The 27,297-nt window shown below is 39.5% G+C and overlaps 1 protein-coding gene and 2 long non-coding RNA genes across 5 annotated transcripts in view; 1 reads left to right on the forward strand and 2 right to left on the reverse strand.

Moving 5' to 3' along the window:
• Positions 1-3,210: 3,210 nt before the first annotated feature.
• LOC149267372 (uncharacterized) lies at positions 3,211-3,639 on the reverse strand. 2 transcript variants are annotated; one of them, XR_016253090.1, is made up of 2 exons: positions 3,526-3,639; positions 3,211-3,372 (listed from the first exon to the last, which is right to left on the reverse strand). It is a non-coding gene; the product is annotated as an uncharacterized LOC149267372 (long non-coding RNA). The 2 variants fall into 2 exon arrangements; XR_016253089.1 differs by having other exon boundaries at positions 3,470-3,639.
• Positions 3,640-6,976: 3,337 nt separating this feature from the next.
• Positions 6,977-27,297, forward strand: part of LOC149267373 (peptide methionine sulfoxide reductase A1-like) — a 112,283-nt gene continuing 91,962 nt past the window's right edge. Inside the window, exon 1 of one of the 2 annotated variants that reach the window (XM_089432420.1) lies at positions 6,977-7,690. In XM_089432420.1, coding sequence (XP_089288546.1) covers positions 7,106-7,690 — 585 coding nt within the window. In that variant the 5' untranslated portion in view covers positions 6,977-7,105. Of the gene's footprint in view, positions 7,691-21,781; positions 22,382-27,297 lie in introns of those variants that run through there. The other variant, XM_089432429.1, reaches the window with a different exon arrangement.
• Positions 17,636-17,952, reverse strand: LOC149267374 (uncharacterized). Its single transcript, XR_016253091.1, has 2 exons — positions 17,847-17,952; positions 17,636-17,668 (listed from the first exon to the last, which is right to left on the reverse strand). It is a non-coding gene; the product is annotated as an uncharacterized LOC149267374 (long non-coding RNA).

Below are 27,297 nucleotides of genomic sequence, written 5' to 3' on the forward strand. Positions count from 1 at the left end.
CAGGTGAAAGAAGCATTTGGACCTTAGATCCCTCTGGTGGAGGGATCAAGCAATTGAAGCATCGTTCTGTAGGAGGGAAGTGCCTTTCATAGTGCTCCATAAGACCCAATTCGAGTTTAAGCTTTAATTGGTAGATAAGATTTTGATCCAAGAATCAAAGTTACCCAATTCGAGTTTAAGCTTTAATTGGTAGATAAGATTTTGATCCAAGTATGGAATTAACTCTGAGTACTTACTGTCGCACTGCTATAAAACAAATGAGTAAATTCTCGTCCAATATTAGCAACTGAGTAAATTACAAGAGAAAAAGTGAAAGTATAATGATTCCGAGGAGAACAACAACAAATATTCCACACAAAAGTTTTGATTGAATACTTACAAGGAAGGTTTTCAATGTAATTTGGTCGTTTTCTTCGTTTGGGATCTCGTTCTCAAGCTTGGGATCACTTTCTTCGTCATCCTTTGTATTCCTTTTTTCCCTTATGAGTATATCCTCTTGGAGATTTGATCCATTATCTTCATCATCATTGTCACCCTTCTCCCCTCCAAGCTTCATTGTCACCCTTCTCCCCTCCAAGCTTTCTAGATGATCTTTCAACTTGAGTTGAAGTACTTTGATGCATTCTAGACCCAAAGAAAGATCCATAATAGACAAAAAGAGGACACAATAAAAACAACATAACAAATAGACAAGTAACCAAAGGCTTCTTTTGAAATTGAACTCCATCACTTCTACCCCTTCACATGTTGAAAAGCAAGAAAGATTATGTTCAGTATTGAAAGCTCACTGCTTACACTAGTGGAAAAATTATTACTAATAGATACATCCACATAGATGTGCTCTTGATGAACCATATCCAAATGTAGTCAGTGCCCTAAAATGTAAGCCCTTGAAAAATAGACTGAATTGTCCCTACAAATCTAGTGGAATTTTCTCATAGAAAGAGGATTCCCTCACAAATCCAGCAGAATTTTCCCACAGAAAGAGGATTCTTCTTTATTTTTTGTCCACTATGAACACGAATGATAGAGAGAGAAAAACACCCTGAGTTCCAAAATTTCTAGAGCGTCATTGATTCAGATTCGAACATCTACAAGCCTAATGAAATGAAAAATTGACTATATCCAAAACCTGATGTGTATTTTAGAGCAACTTGCAGCTTTCAACAGAAGCTAACATGGCTTTAGATTTATCTAACGGTTTCCAATGCTCCATCATCGACCCAAGAAAGAAGCACCTGTAATGGAAAAAACCAAATGTTTCCAACAAAGCCAAATAGATATTTTACTCTCAAAATCGAGTTCCGTACAAAACCAACCCAACCCAACACAGTGTAAAGTTTCTATTTATTAATTATAAGGAGGAGAAAGAGCGAGCCAAACTCAACCCGACTCATATTTGACTGCACCCAATAATGGAGTCGATCCAATGTAAACCTAAAACAACAACAGTGAATGAAACTGAACAATGATAGTTCTCGAAAACTAAACACCATAAAACATAGATAGAGCTGGAAAGTAGGAAGAAACAGGGGGAGCCATGAAGGCAAGCTATGTGCTTAATTACAAGATCAACCACCAAGTAGCTTCTGTAAGGTCTTGAGAATCATATATGTTCTGAATGATATGACTATCTTTAGGATCGAAAGAGCAATATGTATGTTGTTTTCAAGGCCGAGGCAACTCTGATTCTCATCCCTCATGAAGTCGCTTCGCTGGGCTCGGCACACGAATCTACACTCACATAATGAGATAGCAATACATTCTCATATCGCGCCTCTGTATTCAATACTGTTGATGGTGTTGTTTCCACTTTGGATAGTGGCTTTGTGACTGCTTACTAGGCTATTTGCAAGAAAACATTTATCTCCAAACCCAAGTTGAAGCACCTCCATAGTAAAAATTTGCAAAATGGGAGCATACTTGCAACAAGGGCAACTGCGTAGCGGCAGTCCCTGCCTATTTTTATCCATATGCCAAAAAAACATGTGTTGCATTACAGTTCGAGATGCACCACGCGCCCTAACGCTGCAATCGATCCGCATCAGTGGACTAACGTTCTTATACTTGGCATCGGTGGACTGTTTTATAGCCACGTGCCCATTTAAATGTATTCAGTTTCACAAACTTAAAGTGAATGCGTTTTGGCATGTATTTGATTTATGTTGCATAGAAAAGTGAACATTTATGTGGATCCTTTGTGGCATAATTGAACCGTTAAAATTTATCGTACCATGAGCATACAACCATTGAAATAAATAATTATACACCATGAGCATGAAACCATTGAAATTTATTCTATCATTCCATGCATTCCTATTGCGCCCGTTGTTGCGTGTAATTATAACGAAAATCTCACACACGTACCGAACTGCGGTGCTGGTAAAAAAAGAGTATATTGCAGGTTGAGACATTCTTAAGATAAAAGAACCCGCCATAGATTTTACAAAATCTCCTGTAAGCACAAATAAAAATGATTCTAATGCGATTTCCATGGGATATGAGGCACAGAACTGAACTTCAATTTGTTGATACATCTCAAAAACGAAATTCAGTAGGAAATGACAAAACATAACAAAAAAATAGCTTCAGCAAGAAATGACAAAACATAACAAAAAAAGTTGCCAGTGATAACATTACAGATGACCGGATTTGCCAACAGTTGGTGTAAATAGTTGGAAGTAACTGTTGCACATTATCCACCAAGAGTTTATAAAACAAACTTTCATTCCGCTCCTGCCCAGAAGCTTTTTGCTATTTAGGAGTTTGGACCAATTTTGTGCTTAGTTTCGCACAATGTCAATTAAGTTTTTATGAAATTGCAGTCACCGGTAATCTAAAGAATGGTTATATTGTAGTTTAAATCAAACAGCAATGACATTTTACTGGTATTTACTATTTATTATGATAATCTAAGGAATGGTTATATTGTGGTTTAAAGCCAAGCTAATGTAGATAATTCCTAGTTTCTTATTTATATGTGAGTAACTCTATTCCTTTATGAAGCACTGATGGATGGACCACATTTTCTTTCCAAAGGCATAAGCAGTAACAATGGTGGTCCATCTGATGATGTTTTAAGTTCATTTTTGGTATTCACAATAGTATCGCCCTGTTTGGTGTTGACCCTACTATTATTAGTATCAGTACTGTGTCTGTAAATGCCCCACTGTCAACTATTGATGAGCTCTTAAACTGCTTGAACACAGATGATCTTCCTCTAACCCTCTCTGTAGCTTTCAATGCTTCCCATGTGGTCAACTTTATCAGTCTCCAAGCACTGATACTTGTCTTAAGTTGTTTTGGGGATTTAGGCAAATTAGATTCCAAATCATGCCCGAGAGATAAGCGTCTTGACTCTATGGAATCTTCCTATTTCATCCATTCCAAAGCAATAAGTGTATCAATAAACAGGAAACCGCGTAACTTCTGCAAGTGAATTCAACACAAACTAGAGAAGAATGATAACCTTGTAGAGGCATTTGAATCTCGTGAGAAAATTAGACTTCAGAGAAGAATGATAACCTTGTAGAGGCATTTGAATCTCGTGAGAAAATTAAACTTTGGTGATGCACTGCCAAAACTTTCTTCTGAGCTAGTTGGAGATGAGGGTTCGCTCAGATCGGATTCATCCAAGAAATCTTCGGTGTTGCATTCTTCTCTCATGGCTAGAATGTAGTCATATGTTCTGATTCCCTGCCAAATATATGTCAAGTTATTATATTCTAAAATGACCTTTGCAAAATTCAGCAGCTGCTTTTCAGCTTAAAATTAAATGAAAATTACTTAAATATACAGTCTTTACACCCTATCTGTGCATTCCATAATCTAGGAATCTCATTATGTAATCTTCGCACACATACCTTCTTTATTAGGGCTATGTGGAAGAAAAAAAAGTTGCCCAAGGGCTGCACAAGCATACACTGAATCTACAGTAAGGAAAGCCTGCGCCCAGATAAGAGGCTTAATTAGTATAAATTTTAATAGTTATTCTATTGCTCAATAAACCAATAAAACTGTTGTCATTCAAACTGAAAGAAAAAGCATCATTAATGAGAAGAATTTTACTACAATAACTGCTAAAGCCCTTCTCGGGAATCCATTTCCAAACCTAAACTCAAGTTCATGAATGATGTCTCTTCTATTTGCAAAGCAGCGAATAAATACAACAAGTCCTGCACCTCCCTCCAGTATAAGCTAAAAATGGACACCACATACACGATGAAACTCCAGTCCAGATAATGAATCAAGGTGCTGAAAGTTTGGCTATCAAGAAAGGGACGTCTAGCATATTCCAAACCTATACTGAATCCACAAAAACCATTCTAACCATGGGCAGTCTGCGCGTTTGACCTCTGGAAAACCAGATATGCTTGTGTTCAACTAGCCCATTTTAGTCAAAAATTCGATCGTTTTTGAGCTATTGGTCTACGGTCATAGCAAAGCTTATTTGAGAAATTTAGGAAGCATGCATGAGGTTTTGAAACACTTCGGAGTCTGAAGCAGCATGTACCATTTTAGTAAAAGAAAGGAAAAACAGAATCCATTTAACCTCATTCATGAAGCAAAAGTTGTTCCAGTACAGTATAATCCAATTTTTCCTAGATCAAGTGCCATTGCATGAATTTCCTTCACTCACCATAATGAGGATTGAAGCCATAAGAAGCATGAATGTAGTGTAATTCCTCCTTCCAAAACAGTTGTTGAGCCACTACAAAACAGAGAACAAAATTCTCATCAAAGCCAACGATATATCATAGATAAATACAAAATGTCACAAAACTTATATGAGCTATACAATTCAAGCCAAATACAGTTACACCTGGCACAATTAGAAATTAAGAAAACCCTAACCTCTGTTCTCATTTTCGTATCTCTCAAAACTAACATGACCATATTGAGACCTGAATAACTTTCTGCAACTTTTTACAATGCGGATGTTATCTGCTTCAATGGCTTTGCAATGAGGCTGATGTCTGCTTCAATTATTTCAAGTAGAGAGTCGGTGGCAGTCGGCAGTGGCCATGGGCGACAGGTGTAAATAATGCTGGTAGCCGGCAGTAACAGGTGTAATCACCAGTTCAAACCTTTTGAACAAAGGTTTATGCAACATTGCCCCGCTGTATATAAAATCACAGAACTTTGGATAAAATGGATCAGAACCGCATATTATTATGAAATCAATCTCGGTAATAAGACCTCCAAAACAAAACTTTGGATAAAACAAAAAAAACCACGATATGTTTTTTTAAAACATTGGCTAAATGTAACCGTGCGCCTGAATTAATATGAATAAGACCCTCAACTTTGTTGGCCAATCAGCAATTACATAATAAATTTTATATTATTTTTTAATATGAAAATTTTGGTTAAAATTGTGATGTATAGCAATATTTTTTGGTCAAACAAGAAATTAATAGGCAGTCAACGCACTATCGATTGCTAAGAGTCCCAGGCAGGGACTAATAATAACAACTGGATTTGTACTGCTTGACACATGCAATGCAAAAGACACTTGTGGTTCATGCAAACACATCATATACGAAACTTTGTAATCATCCATTGATAATTGATTTAATTTAAGAACTGCTTCACTCTCCTCTTGAACTGACCTACCGAAGTGAATAAGATTAAATATATCGATTTTATTAATTATTTAATAGGCTTGTCGCTTTCCTTTGGTTGCAGGTTCAGATTGAGCCAATTTTCTGTTCTCTATAGTCTCACTCCTGATAGTTGGCTCCTATTATAGTTGGCTCCTATTATTTTCTATTTTCACTGACCTTGTATTCAATATGTATATATCTCATTCAACAACCTCCTCATGCAAGTGAACAAATCAATCATATATGGTATTGTGTTTATTGGTTTAACCATGAGATTACTATTAGTTAAACCATCCATGTTCGAGTAGTATGATGAGGTTTACTGTACGAGTCAGCACGCAAGTCCTTGCCATGAGATTACAATTCTAATGCTTCATTTTAATTTACAATTCTAATAATTTTGTCATGCAATTTTAAGCAAAATTAAATAAAAAATATATAAGGACAAACAACAGAATATTAAAATCTAAAATATCATACAATATCTAGATAATTATAATGTGAAAATATCGTATACTATTCAAATCAGTGAACTGGATTGATTTGAATGTGGTTCCACATCATGAAATCTAGGATTGATAGGTGGACCCTCAGAGGACAAATAATTTGACTGCGTGTGTTGTATATTAATTGAAGCGTGTGTTGTATATTAATGGAATTGAATGTTAACATTGATGAACAATTTACCAAAAATCAAAGCATGAATATTGCAACCACATTTATAAATCATGGTAATAAAGTTATGAGGTGAAAATATGAATATTACAATTATATCCACAAATAATGGTAATAAAACGGTGAAATAGTTATCTATAAGACATTATATTGTATAATAATTGCAACCACATATTTGAAAAAAATATATTTTATAATAATATTGACTTGTTTTTCTCAAACTCAAATATTATAACTTACAATAATCAACACTGAATTAATAATAATCAATACTACTTTGACCGTATTAATAAAAAATCTTTTAATGTTATATGTTTTTATAAATATCTAAATGTATTTTTGCTTCCACTTAAAAAAAATACACTTTTTCTTTCAGAAATTTTTTAAAATCTTTTCCAATACCCCATTTCAAAATATTGTTAATAAAAATTACTTCTTAATTAAACAATAAATGTTGCCTCTATACACTTATTATTTATTAAAATGTAACTTAGTAATTCAAAACTTCATTTTACATAATACCTTTTCCATTTTCTCCCCCTCTCAGCTTGCTCCCTCCCAAATTTACACAATAAATATTCCATTTTCTTTTAATTAATCTAATGGTGGACTTCTTCTGTCCACGAATTCTAGTAGTTTTCTCCATTCTACATGGGATTAATAGTCTCATTGTATCCCATGAACTACATTTAGGATTGTGGCAGCGTGGACAAAAAGTACGCCACACACACTTCATAGGCACACAGATTATCAACTATGGAACAGCTGGTATTTTTATTGATTGGCGCGTTGAAAACATTGCCTAAAGTTTAGAACCAGAAGAAATGTCCTCAGTAGCGCAGGCGGGGTCTCTCCTCACGGCATCTTATCTCTTGCTTGCAACGAGCCATTTAGGGAATTCTTCCATAAAATCCGTCCACCCATTCCTTTCAGTGGTCTCTGCACACAATTGGGATTCTCTCAAGTCATACAACTATTCTCCATTGAGCCCACGAAGAAGAATTAGCACAGTTTCCCCTGTCAATAATCTCATGGATGGGTGGCTGAACAAGCTCGGATTTGGGGGCCGAGCAGCTTCGAAGAGCAGCGGTGCAGTTAATACAGAGGGGGCTTCGATTGCCCAGGGGCCGGACGATGATGTCCCAGCCCCTGGCCAACAGTTTGCCCAATTCGGCGCAGGATGCTTCTGGGGAGTCGAACTCGCGTTCCAGAGAGTCGCGGGCGTCACCAAGACAGAGGTCGGATATTCGCAGGGTCTTGTGCATAAACCCACATACGAGGATGTTTGCTCTGGGAACACCATGCATTCTGAGGTCGTGAGGGTTCAATATGACCCTAAGGAATGTTCCTATCTGAACTTGTTGGATGTATTTTGGGCTCGCCATGATCCCACCACTCTCAACCGCCAGGTATGCCTAAGATTTCATTTATGATTGAATTCAATTCAGTTGCCTAATAGAGTTCAATCCGATTGAAGTCGATACTAACAAGAACGCATCTAAGCCCGGATCAGCAGGTTGTGAAGCTTGAACATGCATATCTCAAATAGACACAAATGATCAATTCTACAAAATATTGGAATTTGATAGAGTTTGAAAATCGTGTATATCAGACTTGGGTTTAGATGGGTTTGCGCTACTATACATAATCAATACACCTAATACGTTGTCTAATATCATTGCACTGTTTTACGACGCAAAGGGCTTTGAAACTTGAGATACATAACCATTATGTGTATATAAAAACTAGGTTTTGTGGTGTCCATATTCAATACAGATTCAATGCCCCCTGTTAGCTCTACAGGAAACCCTCCTAGGTTGTAGCTTGAAGATCCCTGGTAACATATAAATTAAACTATTTTTGCAAAAGTTTATTGGAAGGGATGATGGTTTGGTTCAAGTCAGATAATCACTTCTACTCTGTTTTCACTCCAAACATGCATGAACACCCTCAGACTACAAGGCTTTAGACCGCCAATGCTCAACAGTTTAGGGATTAGGTGAATATGGAGAATACTGACCACACCAGCAGATACACACAACCATGCGATGGTCGGTTGCAACTAGTAAAGAAACTTGTAGATCTAATCTATCAATGCAAAGACAAGATGATAGTTGTTTTGCATCAGACACAGAAGAAACCTGAGTGGCCTACTCACTGATACATTCAATATTTCAATACAGAGATAAGATGACAGTTATCTAGTATTAAACATGGAAGCAATCATGAATACAACGTCACAGGCACAAGCATAGAACAGAGAAGAAATGGGTAGTGAACATGTAACAGCAAAAGAAGCTTGCATAGTTGAAAATGAAGATGAGACGCTGCAAGTTACAGAGTGTCTACAGTCTCCAGAAGTTGAACCTTACATCAAATGCCAACCCTCGTTACATCTTTCTTCTGGCTATTTATAATCTGTCATTACAATGGCTCTTAGCCGTTTTAGGGATGGAGGGGTCTTAATTGACCACCAACTACCATTAACTGTCTGATAGTGTCTTTGAACGCAGTTGGTTTCTTCACTACGAAAACCTGATCGGTTCTGGTACTTTGCTGTCCTTTAGGTGGTCGGATTGATTCACGGCAGTGGAGTTCCATGACTGTTTAATTCGGTTGCTGAGTCGTGCTGTGTCCTTTTATCCTTCGGCCATGCTCTTCATTTAATTCTGTTTCATGGTCAAACTGTTGCCAGACTGACAGAGTCGGCCATCTTCTCCTTTGGGTAATAGACAGAATGTGGGGCATGGAGTGTATGGGCAGATGAATGGCTGGGATGATCATGGATGGTGGCCATCGGATCAAGGGAGATGAGTGGCGGAGATCGTTTTACAGAGGCTAGCGATCGTGGTGAGAGTGGGATGTGTCCGGGCCGTTAGATCTTCAGCGGGTAGATTAGACGGTTATTGGGCGACGGAGATGTGCGGGCGATAACGGGCGGGGTGGTTTAGCTTGCATGGTAATGGTTTGCATAGCGCGGACATCGGGCGTAAATGGTAAGTGTCAGAAGTTGTGCGTTTCCATTCAGTGGCTGACACGTAGCGACGGATGAGAGAGAAAAAACTGCCCATATTGCGCGGGTATTATCCGTGCTAGTTGTCCTCGCGATATGTGCGAGGACCATTAGATCTGGCGGAGGTGATCTGACGGTGGAGGCCGATTGGGTAGGTTGCCTTTATCGGGTGCAATATGGGCCGTTGGATCGGCTGGAGAAGATCGACAATGGAGATGCTGTGCGATGAATTATGAGCGCATAAGGCATATGGGTAAGGTTTTATGGGTAATTTAGCTTTGCGCTTGGGGCTAAGGCTAGAAAAGTGGGGTTTTGTCGGGTTTAGAAGGTGAATAAAGGAACGGGAAGGGTAGAAAGTGAGTGGGGTAAGGGGAGAAGGGGAAAATGACCCAGGCGGGGCCCCTTTTGACAGCAGCAGGGCAGATCGCGCCCTTCCTTGACCTTCCAAAAGTCAGCACTGAACATCAGGGCTAACACTGGCTCCTTCTGGGGATGAAATATTCTCTGTGAGGTTTCAAAAACCGTAGACCACTGCCTTCTACATAAAACAAGATCAAAAACATTGCCTAGTATTCCATTGGGCATGGAGTCTATTTAAGTCTACACTAAAACTTGTAAAAATAACATATTTACAATATTGAGGCCTGAGAGCCTTAAACAAAATAAACTTTCAAAAACCGTCCATTTACTGGGCCATCAAAAATTGTTTCCCCTTCCACACTTTGCAGTATGAAAGTATTGATCCCCTGGACCTGAGAGATGACAAAAGGTCCTGTCCATAGAGCATCAAATTTACCATGATTGCCTTTCTTTTCCTTTAGTGCATTCCATTTGAGGACCTAGTCGCCAACCTAAAAATTGTCCATTTTTGCTTTTCTGTCAAAAGCTTCTTTGATTTTCCTTTGATGTACTACGGACCTTTCAATCAATTGATCTCTGATCTGATGAATTTCAGCCAAGTCACTAATCCTCCTTGCCATGTCATTTTCCTCGTTCTGCTCTTTTTGCAAGAATTTGGCCAAAGGGAGGGTCAATTGGATTGGGAATACAGCCTCAGTGCCATATACCAACTTGAATGGAGAATTTCCTATGGACTTCTTGGTGGTAACCCTGTCAACCCATAATGCAAACTTCAGTTTGGAATCCCAGCTCTTTTATTGTCTTCCAGTAGCTTTTTGATTATCCTTACCAGGCTCTTATGGGATGATTCTGTTAGGCCATTGCCTTGAGGATAATATGAGGTGGAATGCACTAGTTTAATGCCCATTGAGTCACACATGTCTACCAATTCTTTTGCCCTGAAAGCTGCTGCATTGTCTGTAACCAATTTGTTTGGGTAGCCAAACCTAGTAAAAATGTTTTCTGTCAAGAATTTCATGACAACTTGGTGATCAACTTTCTTAGTGGGGATGGTCTCAATCCATTTAGTAAAATAATAGGTGGCTGCTAAAATCCATCTATGCTGGGCACTGGAATGTGGATTAATCTCCCCTATGAAATCCAAACCCCCCTGTTAGAATGGGCCACTGGTATGTATTGGCTTCAGGGGCAAAGATTTCAGCCGCTGCCTCTCTGCAAACCTTTGGCACTTGTCACAAGATTTCACGAATGAAAACACATCAGAGAATAGAGTGGGCCAATAATATCCAGCTCTGAGGATCTTGTGGGCTGTGGTTTTCCAATAATGATGTCCTCCACAGATGCTGGAATGGAGCTGGTGCATGACTTCCATAGATTGCTCTTTGTCTAGACATCTTAAGAGGATTCCGGATGGGTCCCTTCAATAAAGCAAGTTTTCATGGATACAGAACTTGGCTACTTTGAGTTTAATGGTCCTGGCTTGGTTTGAACTAAGGCCTGAAGGAACTTCTAGCTTCAATAGGAAGTGAACTATTCTAGAATACCATTCACAAGAAGCCAGATTTTCAGCCAAAGACTGGTTCTGTCCTTGTTCCACTGTTGCTTCCCTTGTCTGTCCAATGTCTGAATTTGCACTCATGCAATTTATGTCCAACATTCTGCAATTTTCTTCAACCATCAGCTGAGCAAGGCCCTGGCCTCTGATGAGCTTTGGTGGGCTTCAATCCTATGTTGAACTCAATGAGCTTTGCAATCCATTTAGCCCTTCTTCCATCAACATCTGGCTGCGTTAGGACATCCTTTTCTGAAGTAGAGGGAACGTAGGCAATCACCTTGGAGTGCAGAATGTAGATTCAGAATGCCTTCAAAGACTTAATAAGAGCATAAGCCCCTTAGTTCAAAATCCCTCAAAGTTTTGTTGAAAAAGGCCACTGGGTGCTCTGTTCCTTCATCATCCTTTTGCAACAAGACTGCTGCAGGGGTGTCACAGGAGGCAAAAGAGAAGATATGGAACTCCTTGCTATATTCTGGGTTGATTAGAGCGGGAGCTTCCATAATAGCTCTTTTGATAGCTTCAAAAGATCTTCTTGCTGTATCGGTCCATCTAATCTCTGATCCCTTTTTCAGCATGGAGGTGATATGTTTTATCAGTTCTGCAAAATTGGGAATAAACCTCCTTACAAAGTTGATCTTGCCCAAAAAGGATTGAATGTCCTTTTTCGACCTTGGAATAGACAATGTCTGTATCGCTTTGACTCTTTTTTCGGTCGATCTTGACACCTGCAGCAGAAATAATGTGTCCTAAAAGCTTGCCTTCTTCTAAAGCAAATTGTGACTTCTTAGGATTTACTGAAATCCCAAACTTTCTGCTCTTCAAAAACAGTCTCTTCAAATGCTGCAAATGATCTTGATGACTGCTGGAGTAAACTGTTATATCATCAAGGTAGATAAGGACAAAATTGTCCTTCTCTCCTACAAATCCTATATCCATGGCTCCAAATCCTATATCCATGGCTCTGAAAGGTGGCTCTAACATTCATCAATTCAAAAGGCATTTTGGAGTACATAAAAGCGCCCCAAGGAGCGGTGAAGGCAGTGTTTTCTTGGTCCTCTGGATGTACAACAACTTGGTTGTACCCTGGAAATCCATCCAAGAAAGACATGACTCTAGCCCCTGAAACCTTTTGCAGCAGATGTTCCATTTTGGGCAGGGGATAGTTGTCTTTCTTAGAGCATTTGTTTAGGTTTTTGAAGTAGACACACAGCCGGATTTCCCCACTTTTCTTCCTCACTACTACCAAGTTGGCTACCCACTTCGAATACCTTAGTGGAACTATGATCTTAGTGAGCAACAATTTCTTGATTTCCTTTTCAATCAAAGGGAGCAGCAGAGGGCTTATGGGTCTCAGTTTCTGCTTGAAAGGGATGTTGTCTTTCTCCAGTGGGATCTTATGCTAGATGATATTTTTGTCATAAGTCTTAAGGTCACTGTATTCCCAGGCAAAGACATTAGCAAATTGCTTCATTAGGGTGCAGTATTCGGAACTTTGGGCCGTAGACAAGTGAGTGGACAGATTTATATACTTTGGATGATCTGGGTTTCCTATGTTACGCCTATGGACTGCAGACTTATTTTCTTTTTGGGCAGTGTTATAGGGCACATCATTATGGTCAAACAGCTTTTCTAGAGGCACCAACCCCTTAGGTATATGGTTACTAGGCAATTGTACAATGCTGTCCTGGCCAATTTTGTTTCTTAGCTGAGACTGGTGACATTCCTCCATGGCTTCATTCTCTTGATCAATTTGTATTTCAGAGAATTCATCAATGACTTGTAGAAACCTATTGACTTCATCATCATCCTCAAAAACTTTCCAGTACTTGACATTATCAGGTAGAGATGGTCTATATTTTACTTGAACTTCATAAGCCAATTTAGGGGGCATGGGAGGAATGGACATGCTAGCAGACACAACAAGGGAATCAACAAGTTGATTTTTGACTCTGGGAATACATGAGATACAAAAGCTACTAAAAGAATCTTTGAGCCTCCACACCTCATCTTTGTATGCTTTCAGTGTTGGGTGCTTTGCTTGGAAGGTTTTGTTCACTTGTTGAATGATGAGATTGACATCTCCAAACACCTTTATGTCTTTGATTTCCATTTCTTTAGCAACACTTAAGCCCAATATCAAAGCCTCATATTTTGCTATATTGTTGGTGACTTGAAAAGTCAGCTTGAATGACAGATGTATGCATTCTTGTGTTGGGGATACTAGCACCACACCTGCTCCTGCAGCTTCCCTAGAGCAAGCTCCATCAAAAAACATATCCCAAATCTGTGGCCCTTCTTTCCCCATGACCTGGCATACTAGTTTCTTGAGTTGTACTGAGGCCAACTGGGATTCTTCAATCTGGAGAATACATGCTCCAAAATCAGTGTCCACAGCATAAATGGGATGATTAGTGTGATTCTTTTCATCGCTAATGATATAGGCCAGTTAGGCTTCCCTGTATAACCTTCTGCTTTGTCTCCCAAAAATTGGGACAGTGGCATAGGATAGGTCATTTTGCAATGTCCCACCCAACCTTTTAATCCATCCTCTGGAAAGTAGCATGCCAAACTTAAGAGGGACATCTGCTACCACAATATCCATCATCATGCTCTTCATGGGCAGCTGAGATAAGGTGATGGCCAAGTCTTTGATTAACCCCAGACATTTCACTTTTCTAGAATCGAAGGAGAACAAGTCATGATAGGGTCTAGTGATGTCAAGGCCTAACTCATCCATGACGGCCTTGGGCATTAGATTATGACTGGCACTTGTGTCTAGCAGACAGTTGTGAAGGATTTTGTCGTGAATGGTCAAGGAGACATAAAATGATGGGGAACTGTCATTAGTAGGTTCAGTCATTAGGCTAAGCACAACTGCAGGCTTGTCATCTTGCAAATTGATACAGTCATTTGATGCTTGTGTGAATTTGAGCTCAAGGGCGTCAAGAATGGGTTTCTTAAAGGCCCCATTCTTTACTAATTCTATCAGAGGCACAAATATTTTCAACTTCTGGACTTATGATTCAAAACTAAAAGGGGAAGGGGACTTCTCAGGACCTCTGACCTCTTGAGCTGGTGCTTTGAGGATGTTTGGATCAACTGCTGGTCGTTTTTGCTTGTTAGCTCACTGTTCTGCAGGGACATCGGCCTTTTGGACAGGGCTTTCTTTGTCATTACTCATCCGTGACCTTAGGTTATATCTCTGCTGATTTTCAGTTTGCAGAACAACTTCTCCGTCTCACTCCTGGCTGGTCTGGTCCTTGAGTAATGACTCCTCATAGGCAACTAATGTCAAAAAGGAAGCACTGCCTTTGTCTTCCATGCAGTGGATCTCATCCTCTTCATCAAACTGCTCCTCCTCCATGACTATGTTTTGGAAAGGAGTCTTCACTTTCTGTTCTTCATTGGCCTCTTTGCCTCTTTGCATGATCTGCAATTGTTCATTTGCTCTCCTATATGGGTTTGGATTTCTAGGAGCAAATGCATTAGGAACCCTTCCTTTCCCTGAATGCTGCTCAACCTTCAACTTGGAGATTTCAGAGGCTAATGACTATCATCTTGGTCATTTTGTCTATATTGGGGTCTGAAGATGAAGAAGATTCACCCCTCTGTCTCCTTCGATTAGCATGTCCTCTGAGTTTCTCTGCAGCTATGATATTAGATTCTACCTCCAAGGCTGCATCCTACATCTCAGCCAAAGAAGCACATCTTCTTTCTCTCAATAGCAGGCAGAAGTCAGAATCAAAGGCATTGGCATAGGTGAGCTTGGCAGAGGTGGGTGTAGGTTTCACTTCAGCTGGTATCTTGCTATACATGCGGTTAAACCTTTTATTAAAATTAGAAAGTGACTCCCCATTTTCCCTTTTCAGATTCCCAAACTCAGTATGATAGTAGAGCAGATTTTTCTTATCCCCCCAATGCTTTAGGAACACACCATCTAAGGCCTCAATGTTTGTTATAGACCTAGGGGTTAATTCTCTGAACCATTTTCTAGCCTCTCCATCTAGGCTTTGGACAAATACTCTCATCCACACATCATCTTCACTAATGTCTAGATTATCAGCATAGCTATAGAAGAACTCAAGATGTTCTTCTGCTGTGACTCCTTTTGTCCTAGTGAACTTAGGCATGTACTTCTGATATTCTCCTACAGGCATATCATTCAAAGGAGTAGCAAGACCAAGGGTCCATACCTAGCAGCTATGATTCTTTCCATTTTGGTGGGTGCTTGTGGGCCTGCCATGACTGGGGCAGATGAAAGAGTGTTGGCAGTCTAAAAGGTAGGGAGTTGAGAAATGACTTATAGGGTTAAAAGAATATGATGGACAGGAGGGGAGGTTTCCTTTCGGCTGAAATCCAAAGGAGGACCTATAGAATAAGGAGCTTTATGAATCTCCGAAAATTTCTCATCACTGATAATGTTAGAGGCTATATTCTCAATATGTATTTGTTCTGTTACAAGCCTTTCTTGCAGAGATGCATAATATTGTTTAAGCTTCCTTGATTCTGATGCTCCCTTTTGTGATGTCTTTCTTTCCTTGATAATCTTCTCAGGGTCAGGTATTGGGTCAGTTGGTGATTTCTAAGGATTTCTCCGAGTGTGCCTCATTAACTGACCCAGAACTGTGATGTGGAGTCGCCAAGAGTTTCGACCTCCAATAGAGTCGCCAGATAGATGATTACAACCAAAAATGTGTCCAGACTTTGTCTATCATCAAAGCTGGATCTGTGTTGTTTTCCCAGCGAAGCTGAGCTTCAATCTCCTCTCCCTGTCAGTGGCGCCAATTATGTTAGCTCTCCAGGAAACTTTCCTAGGTTGTAGCTCGGAGATGCCTGGTAACATATAAATTAAACTATTTTTGCAGAAGTTTATTGGAAGGGATGATGGTTTGGTTCAAGCCAGATAACCACTTCTACTTTGTTTTCAATCTAGACATGCATGAACACCCTCAAACTACAAGGCTTTAGACCGCCAATGCTCAACAGTTTAGGAATTAGGTGAATATGGAGAATACTGACCACACCAGTAGATACACACAACTATGTGATGGCCGGCTGCAACTAGGAAAGAAACTTGTAGATCTAATTTATCAATGCAAAGACAAGATGACAGTTGTTTTGCATTAGACACAGAAGAAACCTGAGTGGCCTACTCACTGATACATTCAATATTTTAATAAAAAGATAAGATGACAATTATCTAGTATTAAACATGGAAGCAATCATGAATACAACGCCATAGGCACAAGCTTAGAACAGAGAAGAAATGGGCAGTGAACTTGTAACAACAAAAGAAGCTTGCATGGCTGAAAATGAAGATGAGACGCTGGAAGTTACAGAATGTTTACAGTGTCCAGAAGTTGAACCTTACATCAAATGCCAACCCTCGTTACATCTTTCTTCTGGCTCTTTATAATCTGTCATTACAATGGCTCTTAGCCGTTTTAGTGATGGAGTGGTCTTAATTGACCACCAACTACCATTAACTGTCTGATAGCGTCTTTGATCGCAGTTGGTTTCTTCACTACGAAAACCTGATCGGTTTTGGTACTTTGTTGCCTTTAGGTGGTCGGATTGATTCACGGCAGTGGAGTTTTGTGACTGTTTAATTCGGTTGTTGAGTCGTGCTGTGTCTTTTTATCCTTTGGCCATGCTTTTCATTTAATTCAGTTTCATGGTCAAATTGTCGCCAGACTGACGGAGTCGGCCATCTTCTCCTTCAGGTAACAGACAGAACGTGGGGCATGGAGTGCATGGGTAGATGAATGGTTGGGATGTTTGTGGATGGTGGCCGTCGGATCAAGGGAGATGAGTGGCGGAGATCATTTTACAGAGGCTAGCGATCGTCTAAGCTTTCAAGTTCAAAATTCCATACTAATAAGATGCATCTCGGTTCATTAAAAATTATAAATACCATACATCTGTAATGGTTGCAATGTACATGTCAACTCCATTATGGAAGTGAGTACCACCACTAGGGAAATTGATCTTATCTTCATTCATTATCATCAAATTCTGATCTGATTTTTACTCTGCCAGTTGTGTATGAGGTATATTCACTTTCCATGCTTCATCCCTACTTGCTGGCCATTTGATAGGACCCTGAATAAGATATAGATATAATTTTGTGACTACTACCAACACAAGACCTCAGATCCCAGAACATTAGTCATCCAAAATCTTTAAAGTGAAAAGGTTGTTGTTAAAAACAATACCTAGTGGAAGTGATTACAAAGTGAAAGTGAAACTAAAATTGTAAATTCGGGCGAAATTGAATATATAGGAATAAACTGTGAACAAAACACAAAATAAAATTACAGGTGAAAGGAGAATTTGGACCTTAGATCCCTCTGGTGGAGGGATCAAGCAATTGAGGCGTCGTTATGTAGGAGGGTAGTGCCTTTCATAGTGCTCCATAAGACCCAATTCGAGTTTAAGCTTTAATTGGTAGATAAGATCCTGATCCAAGAATAGAATTAACTCTGAGTACTCACTGTCGCACTTCTATAAAACAAATGAGTAAATTCTCGTCCAATATTAGCAATTGAGTAAATTACAATAGAAAAAGTGAAAGTATAATGATTTCGAGGACAACAACAACAAATATTCCACACAAAAGTTTTGATTGAATACTTACATGGAAGGTTTTCAATGTAATTTGGTCGTTTTCTTCGTTTGGGATCTCGTTCTCAAGCTTGGGGTCACTTTCTTCATCATCCTCTGTATTCCTTTTTTCCCTTATGAGTATATCCTCTTGGAGATTTGATCCATTATCTTCATCATCATTGTCACCCTTATTCCCTCCAAGCTTTCTAGATGATCTTTCGACTTGAGTTGAAGTACTCTGATGCATTCCAGACCCAAAGAAAGATCCATAATAGACAAAAAGAGGACCTAGTAAAAACAACATAACAAATAGACAAGTAACCAAAGGCTTCCTTTGAAATTGAACTCCATCACTTCTACCCCTTGGCATGTTGAAAAGCAAGCAAGATTATGTTCAGTATTGAAGGCTCACTGCTTACACTAGTGGGAAAATTATTACTAATAGATACATCCACATAGATGTGCTCTTGATGAACCATATCCAAATGTAGTCAGTGCCCTAAAATGTAAGCCCTTGAAAAATACACTGAATTGTCCCTACAAATCTAGTGGAATTTTCTCATAGAAAGAGGATTCCCTCACAAATCCAGCAGAATTCTCCCACAGAAAGAGGATTCTTCTTTATTTTTTGTCCACTATGAACACAAATGATAGAGAGAGAAAAACACCCTAAGTTTCAAAATTTCTAGAGCGTCATTGATTCAGATTCGAACATCTATAAGCCTAATGAAATGAAAAATTGACTATATCCAAAACCTGATGTGTATTTTAGAGCAACTTGCAGCTTTCAACAGAAGCTAACATGGTTTTAGATTTATCTAACGGTTTCCAATGCTCCATCATCGACCCAATAAAGAAGCACCTGTAATGGAAAAAACCAAATGTTTCCAACAAAGCCAAATAGATATTTTACTCTCAAAATCGAGTTCCGTACCAAACCAACCCAACCCAACATAGTGTAAAGTTTCTATTTATTAATTATAAGGAGGAGAAAGAGCGAGCCAAACTCAACCCGACTCATATTTGACTGCACCCAATAATGGAGTCGATCCAATGTAAACCTAAAACAACAACAGTGAATGAAACTGAACAATGATAGTTGTCGACAACTAAACACCATAAAACATAGATAGAGCTGGAAAGTAAGAAGAAACAGGGAGAGCCATGAAGGCAAGCTATGTGCTTAATTACAAGATCAACTGACCATTCCACCAAGTAGCTTCTGTAAGGTCTTGAGAATCATATATGTTCTGAATGATATGACTATCTTTAGGATCGAAAGAGCAATATGTATGTTATTTTCAAGGCCGAGGCAACTCTGATTCTCATCCCTCATGAAGTCGCTTCGCTGGGCTCGGCACACGAATCTACACTCACATAATGAGATAGCAATACATTCTCATATCACGCCTCTGTATTCAACACTCACATAATGAGTTAGCAATACATTCTCATATCGCGCCTCTGTATTCAATACTGTTGATGGTGTTGTTTCCACTTTGGATAGTGGCTTTGTGACTGCTTACTAGGCTATTTGCAAGAAAACATTTATCTCCAAACCCAAGTTGAAGCACCTCCATACTAAAAATTTGCAAAATGGGAGCATACTTGCTATAATAACAACTGGATTTGTGCTGCTTGACACCTGCAATGCAAAAGACACTTGTGGTTCATGCAAACACGTCATATACGAAACTTTGTAATCATCGATTGATAATTGATTTAATTTAAGAACCGCTTCGCTCTCCTCTTGAACCGACCTACCGAAGTGAATAAGATTAAATATATCGATTTTATTAATTATTTAATAGGCTCGTCGCTTTCCTTTGGTTGCAGGTTCAGATTGAGCCAATTTTCTGTTCTCTATAGTCTCACTCCTCTTGATAGTTGGCTCCTATTATTTTCTATTGTCACTGACCTTGTATTCAATATGTATATATCTCATTCAACAACCTCCTCATGCAAGTGAACAAATCAATCATATATGGTATTGTGTTTATTGTTTAACCATGAAATTACTACTAGTTAAACCACCCATGTTCGAGTAGTATGATGAGGTTTACTGTACGAGTTAGCACGCAAGTCCCTGCCATGAGATTACAATTCTAATGCTTCATTTTAATTTACAATTCTAATAATTTTGCCACGCAATTTTAAGCAAAATTAAATAAAATATACAAGGACAAACAACCGAATATTGCAATCTAAAATATCATACAATATCTCGATAATTATAATGTGAAAATATCGTATACTATTCAAATCAGTGAACTGAATTGATTTGAATGTGGTTCCACATCATGAAATCTAGGATTGATTTACGGCGAGACATCCATTTCCTCTTCCTTGCTGGTCTGAATTTCGTGTATTTACTACAATCTAGCCAAAGTATTTACTATAATAACTTGTAATAAATTTCAACATTGATTGTAATAGACCCAAGGCTTCCACTTCTACCTCCCAAATGAATTATTGATATGTCACCAAATTTGATGCAGTTGTGCTAAATTTTGTTAATGGTTAATTGAGCATGTATCCTAAACACAAATTCAACTGCGTTTGGATACCATTCAATTCTGCAACTACTTCACGGAACGTAGGCTTGAAAAATCCTATTTCAACAACCAATACCACAAACTTTTCTCAAATTGCTGTTACGGAAACTGCATGGGTTAAGTCCTCGACACACCTTTATACTTTGAATTTTCTCTTATGGGCTACAAATTACAACATTGAGCTTTTTTTAATATGCTTTCATATGCAACTAAAATTCCCTTCCCAGGTGTAGCTATGTACGTTGCATTGGCAACAAGCCCACCATGTCATTTTCCTTCGAAGCGAAACATTTCTGCCAAAGCTTAGGGACTGATAAAAAACACAAAATAATTGCGGCATATACCAAAAAATACGGTACTTTCCTTCTAAGAAAGACAATTATGCAGGTCAACTCTCACCACATCAATGGCAGGGACTTACTGCTTCGCAACCCACCTTGTTTATCAAGAAATGGATAATGGATAGGTGGACCCTTAGAGGACAAATAATTTGACTGGGTGTGTTGTATATTAATTGAATTGAATGTCAACATTGATAAACAATTTACCAAAAATCAAAGCATGAATATTGCAACCATATCTATAAATCATGGTAATAAAGTTATGAGGTGAAAATATGAATATTACAATTATATCCACAAATCATGGTAATAAAACCGTGAAATAGTTATCTATATGGCATTATATTGTATAATAACTGCAACCACATATTTGAAATTTTTTTTTTATAATAATATTGACTTGTTTTTCTCAAACTTAAATATTATAACTTACATTAATCAACACTGAATTAATAATAATCAATACTAATTTGACCGGTATTAATTAAAAATCTTTTAATGTATATGTTTTTTTAAATGTCTTTGAAGACCTTACATTCTAAAATGTATTTTTGCTTCCACTTAAAAAAAAAATGCAAAAAAATACACTTTTTCTCTCCATTTTTTTAAAAATCTTTTCCATACCCAATTTCAAAATATTGTTAATAAAATTTACTTCTTAATTAAACAATAAATGTTCTTAATTAAACAATAAATGTTCTTGGCTCTATACACTTTTTAATAATAATTAAAATGTAACCTAGTAATTCGCTCTCATCCTTCAAAACTTCATTTTACATAATACCTTTTCCATTTTCTCCCCCTCTCAGCTTGCTCCCTCCCAAATTTACACAATAAATATTCCATTTTCTTTTAATTAATCTGATAGTGGACTACTTCTGTCCATGAATTCTAGTAGTTTTCTCCATTCTACATGGGATTAATAGTCTCATTGTATCCTATGAACTACATTTAGGATTGTGGCACCGTGGACAAAAGTACGCCACACACACTTCATAGGCACACAGATTATCAACTATGGAACAGCTAGTATTTTTATTGATTGGCGCGTTGAAAACATTGCCTAAAGTTTAGAACCAAAAGAAATGTCCTCAGCAGCGCAGGCGGGGTCTCTCCTCACGGCATCTTATCTCTTACTTGCAACGAGCCATTTAGGGAATTCTCCCATAAAATCCGTCCACCCATGCCTTTCAGTGGTCTTTGCACATAGTTGGGATTCTCTCAAGTCATACGACTATTCTCCATTGAGCCCACGAAGAAGAATTAGCACAGTTTCCCTTGTCGATAATCTCATGGATGGGTGGCTGAACAAGCTCGGATTTGGGGGCCGAGCAGCATCGAAGAGCAGCGGTGCAGTTAATACAGAGGGGGCTTCGATTGCCCAGGGGCCGGACGATGATGTCCCAGCCCCTGGCCAACAGTTTGCCCAATTCGGCGCAGGATGCTTCTGGGGAGTCGAACTCGCGTTCCAGAGAGTCGCGGGCGTCACCAAGACAGAGGTCGGATATTCGCAGGGTCTTGTGCATAAACCCACATACGAGGATGTTTGCTCTGGGAACACCATGCATTCTGAGGTCGTGAGGGTTCAATATGACCCTAAGGAATGTTCCTATCTGAACTTGTTTGATGTATTTTGGGCTCGCCATGATCCCACCACTCTCAGCCGCCAGGTATGCCTAAGATTTCATTTATGATTGAATTCAATTCAGTTGCCTAATAGAGTTCAATCCGATTGAAGTCGATACTAACAAGAACGCATCTAAGCCCGGATCAGCAGGTTGTGAAGCTTGAACATGCATATCTCAAATAGACACAAATGATCAATTCTACAAAATATTGGAATTTGATAGAGTTTGAAAATCGTGTATATCAGACCTGGGTTTAGATGGGTTTGCGCTACTATACATAATCAATACACCTAATACGTTGTCTAATATCATTGCACTGTTTTACGACGCGAAGGGCTTTGAAACTTGAGATACATAACCATTATGTGTATATAAAAACTAGGTTTTGTGGTGTCCATATTCAATACAGATTCAATGCCCCCTGTTAGCTCTCCAGGAAACTCAGATGCCTGGTAACATATAAATTAAACTATTTTTGCAGAAGTTTATTGGAAGAGATGATGGTTTGGTTCAAGACAGATAACCACTTCTACTCTGTTTTCACTCCAAACATGCATGAACACCCTCAGACTACAAGGCTTTAGGCCGCCAATGTTCAACAGTTTAGGAATTAGGTGAATATGAAGAATACTAACCACACCAGCAGATACACACAACCATGTGATGGCCGGCTGCAACCAGTAAAGAAACTTGTAGATCTAATCTATCAATGCAAAGACAAGATGACAATTGTTTTGCATCAGACACAGAAGAAACTTGAGTGGCCTACTCACTGATACATTCAATATTTCAATACAGAGATAAGATGATAGTTATCTAGTATTAAACACGGAAGCAATCATGAATACAACGCCACATGCACAAGCTTAGAACAGAGAAGAAATGGGCAGTGAACATGTAACATCAAAAGAAGCTTGTATAGCTAAAAATGAAGATGAGACGCTGTAAGTTACAAAGTGTCTACAGTTTCCAAAAGTTGAAACTTACGTCAAATGCCGACCCTCGTTACATCTTTCTTCTGGCTTTTTATAATCTGTCATTACAATGGCTATTAGCCGTTTCAGGGATGGAGGGGTCTTAATTAACCACCAACTACCATTAACTGTCTGATAGCGTCTTTGAACGCAGTTGGTTTCTTCACTACGAAAACCTGATCGGTTATGGTACTTTGCTGTGCTTTAGGTGGTCGGATTGATTCACGGTAGTGGAGTTCCATGACTGTTTAATTCGGTCGCTGAGTTGTGCTGTGTCCTTTTATCCTTTGGCCATGCTCTTCATTTAATTCAGTTTCATGGTCAAACTGTCGCTAGACTGACAGAGTCGGCCATCTTCTCCTTCGGTTTATAGACAAAACGTGGGGCATGGAGTGCATGGGCAGATGAATGGCTGGGATGATCATGGATGGTGGCTGTTGGATCAAGGGAGATGAGTGGCGGAGATCGTTTTACAGAGGCTAGCGATCGTGGTGAGAGCGGGATGTGTCCGGGCCGTTAGATCTTCAGCGGGTAGATCGGATGGTTATCGGGCGGCGAAGATGTGCGGGCGATAACGGGTGGGGTGGTTTAGCTTGGGCGGTAATGGTTTTCATCGCGCAGATATCGGGCGGTAAATGGTAAGTGTCAAAAGTTGCGCGATTCCATTCAGTGGCTGACACGTAGCGGCGGATGAGAGAGAAAAAACCGCCCATATTGTGCGGGTATTGTCCGTGCTAGTTGTCCTCGCGATATGTGCGAGGACCATTAGATCTGGCGGAGGTGATCTGACGGTGGAGGCTGATTAGGTAGGTTGCCTTTATCGGGTGCAATATGGGCCGTTGGGTTGGCGGGAGAAGATCGACAACGGAGATGCTGTGCGATGAATTATCAGCGCGTAAGGCATATGGGTAATTTAGCTTTGCGCTTGGGGCTAAGGCCAGAAAAGGGGGGTTTTGTCGAGTTTAGAAGGTGAATAAAGGAACGGGAAGGGTAGAAAATGAGTGGGGTAAGGGGAGAAGGGGAAAATGACCCAGGTGGGGCCCCTTTTGACAGCAGCAGAGCAGACCGAGCCCTTCCTTGACCTTCCAAAAGTCAGCACTGAACCTCAGGGCTAACACTAGCTCCTTCTGGGGATGAAATCCTCCCTGTGAGGTTTCAAGAACCGTAGACCACTGCCTTCTACATAAAACAAGATAAAAAACATTGCCTAGTATTCCATTGGGCATGGAGTCTATTTAAGCCTACACTAAAACTTGTAAAAATAACATATTTACAATACTGAGGCCTGAGAGCCTTAAACAAAATAAATTTTCAAAAACCGCCCATTTACTGGGCCATCAAAAATTGTTTCTCCTTCCACACTTTGCAGCATGAAAGTATTGTTCCCCTAGACCTGAGAGATGACAAAAGGTCCTGTCCATAGAGCATCAAATTTACCATGATTGCCTTTCTTTTCCTTCAGTGCATCCCATTTGAGAACCTAGTCGCCAACCTAAAAATTGTCCATCTTTGCTTTTCTGTCAAAAGCTTCCTTGATTTTCCTTTGATGTATTGCAGACCTTTCAATCAATTGATCTCTGATCTGATGAATTTCAGCCAAGTCACTAATCCTCCTTGCCATGTCATTTTCCTCGTTCTGCTCTTCTTGCAAGAATTTGGCCAAAGGGAGGGTCAATTGGATTGGGAATACAGCCTCAGTGCCATATACAAACTTGAATGGAGAATTCCCTGTGGACATCTTGGTGGTAACCCTGTCAGCCCATAATGCAAACTTCAGTTTGGAATCCCAGCTCCTTTTATTGTCTTCCAACAGCTTTTTCATTATCCTTACCAGGCTCTTATTGGATGATTCTGCTAGGCCATTGCCTTGAGGATAATATGAGGTGGAATGCACTAGTTTAATGCCCATTGAGTCACACATGTCCACCAACTCTTTTGCCCTGAAAGCTGCTGCATTGTCTGTAACCAATTTGTTTGGGCAGCCAAACTTGGTAAAAATGTTTTCTGTTAAGAATTTCATGACAACTTGGTGATCAACTTTCTTAGTGGGGATGGCCTCGATCCATTTAGTAAAATAATCGGTGGCTACTAAAATCCATCTATGCTAGCCACTGGAATGTGGATTAATCTCCCCTATGAAATCCAAACCCCCCTGCTAGAATGGGCCACTGGTATGTATTGGCTTCAGGGGCAAAGATTTCAGTCGCTGCCTCCCTGCAAACCTCTGGCACTTGTCACAAGATTTCACGAATGAAAACACATCAGAGAATAGAGTGGGCCAATAATATCCAGTTCTCAGGATCTTGTGGGCGGTGGTTTTCCAATAATGATGTCCTCCACAGATGCTGGAATGGAGCTGGTGCATGACTTCCATAGATTGCTCTTTGTCTAGACATCTTAAGAGGATTTCGGATGGGTCCCTCCAATAAAGCAAGTTTTCATGGATACAGAACTTGGCTACTTTGAGCTTAATGGTCCTGGCTTGGCTTGAACTAAGGCCTGAAGGAACTTCTAGCTTCAACAGGAAGTGAGCTATTCTAGAATACCATTCACAAGAAGCCAGATTTTCAGCCAAAGACTGGTTCTGTCCTTGTTCCACTGTTGCTTCCCCTGTCTGTCCAAGATTTGAATTTGCACTCATGCAATTTATGTCCAGCATTCTGCAATTTTCTTCAGCCATCAGCTGAGCAAGGCCCTGGCCTTTGATGAGCTTGGTGGGCTTCAATTCTATGTTGAACTCAATGAGCTTTGCAATCCATTTAGCCCTTCTTCCATCAACATCTGGCTGCGTTAGGACATCCTTTACTGAAGTAGAGGGAACGTAGGCAATCACCTTGGAGTGCAGAATGTAGATTCAGAATGCCTTCAAAGACTTAATAAGAGCATAAGCCTGTTTTTCAATAATGTCATATCTTAGTTCAACATCCCTCAAAGTTTTGCTAAAAAAGGCCATTGGGTGCTTTGTTCCTTCATCATCCTTCTGCAACAAGACTGCTGCAGGGGTGTCACAGGAGGCAAAAGAGAAGATATGGAACTCCTTGCTATAGTCTGGGTTGATTAGAGCGGGAGCTTCCATAATAGCTCTTTTGATAGCTTCAAAAGATCTTCTTGCTGCATCGATCCATCTAATCTCTGATCCCTTTTTCAGCATGGAGGTGATATGTTTTATCAGTTCTGCAAAATTGGGAATAAACCTCCTTACAAAGTTGATCTTGCCCAAAAAGGATTGAACGTCCTTTTTCGACCTTAGAACAGACAATGTCTGTATCGCTTTGACTCTTTCTGGGTCGATCTTGACACTTGCAGCAGAAACAATGTGTCCTAAAAGCTTGCCTTATTCTAAAGCAAATTGTGACTTAGTAGGATTTACTGAAATCCAAAACTTTTTGCACTTCAGAAACAGTCTCTTCAAATGCTGCAAATGATCTTGATGACTGCTGGAGTAAACTGTTATATCATCAAGGTAGATAAGGACAAACTTGTCCTTCTCTCCTACAAAAGCTATATCCATGGCCCTCTGGAAGGTGGCCCTAGCATTCATCAGTTCGAAAGGCATTTTGGAGTACATAAAAGTGCCCCAAGGAGTGGTGAAGGCAGTCTTTTCTTGGTCCTCTGGATGTACAACAACTTGGTTGTACCCTGAAAATCCATCCAAGAAAGACATGACTCTAGCCCTTGAAACCTTTTGCAATAGATGTTCCATTTAGGGCAGGGGATAGTTGTCTTTCTTAGAGCATTTGTTCAGGTTTCTGAATTTGACACACAACCGGATTTCCCCACTTTTCTTCCTCACTACTACCAAGTTGGCTACCCACTTCGAATACCTCAGTGGAACTATGATTTTAGTAGCCAACAATTTCTTGATTTCCTTTTCAATCAAAGGGAGCAGCAAAGGGCTTATGGGTCTCAGTTTCTGCTTGAAAGGGATGGTGTCTTTCTCCAGTGGGATCTTATGCTAGATGATATTTTTGTCATAAGTCTTAA

Source organism: Pinus tabuliformis, chromosome 6 (genome assembly GCF_031772625.1).
Source record: "Pinus tabuliformis cultivar Carrire ecotype Pingquan chromosome 6, CPIR1, whole genome shotgun sequence".
Lineage (NCBI taxonomy): Eukaryota > Viridiplantae > Streptophyta > Pinopsida > Pinales > Pinaceae > Pinus > Pinus tabuliformis.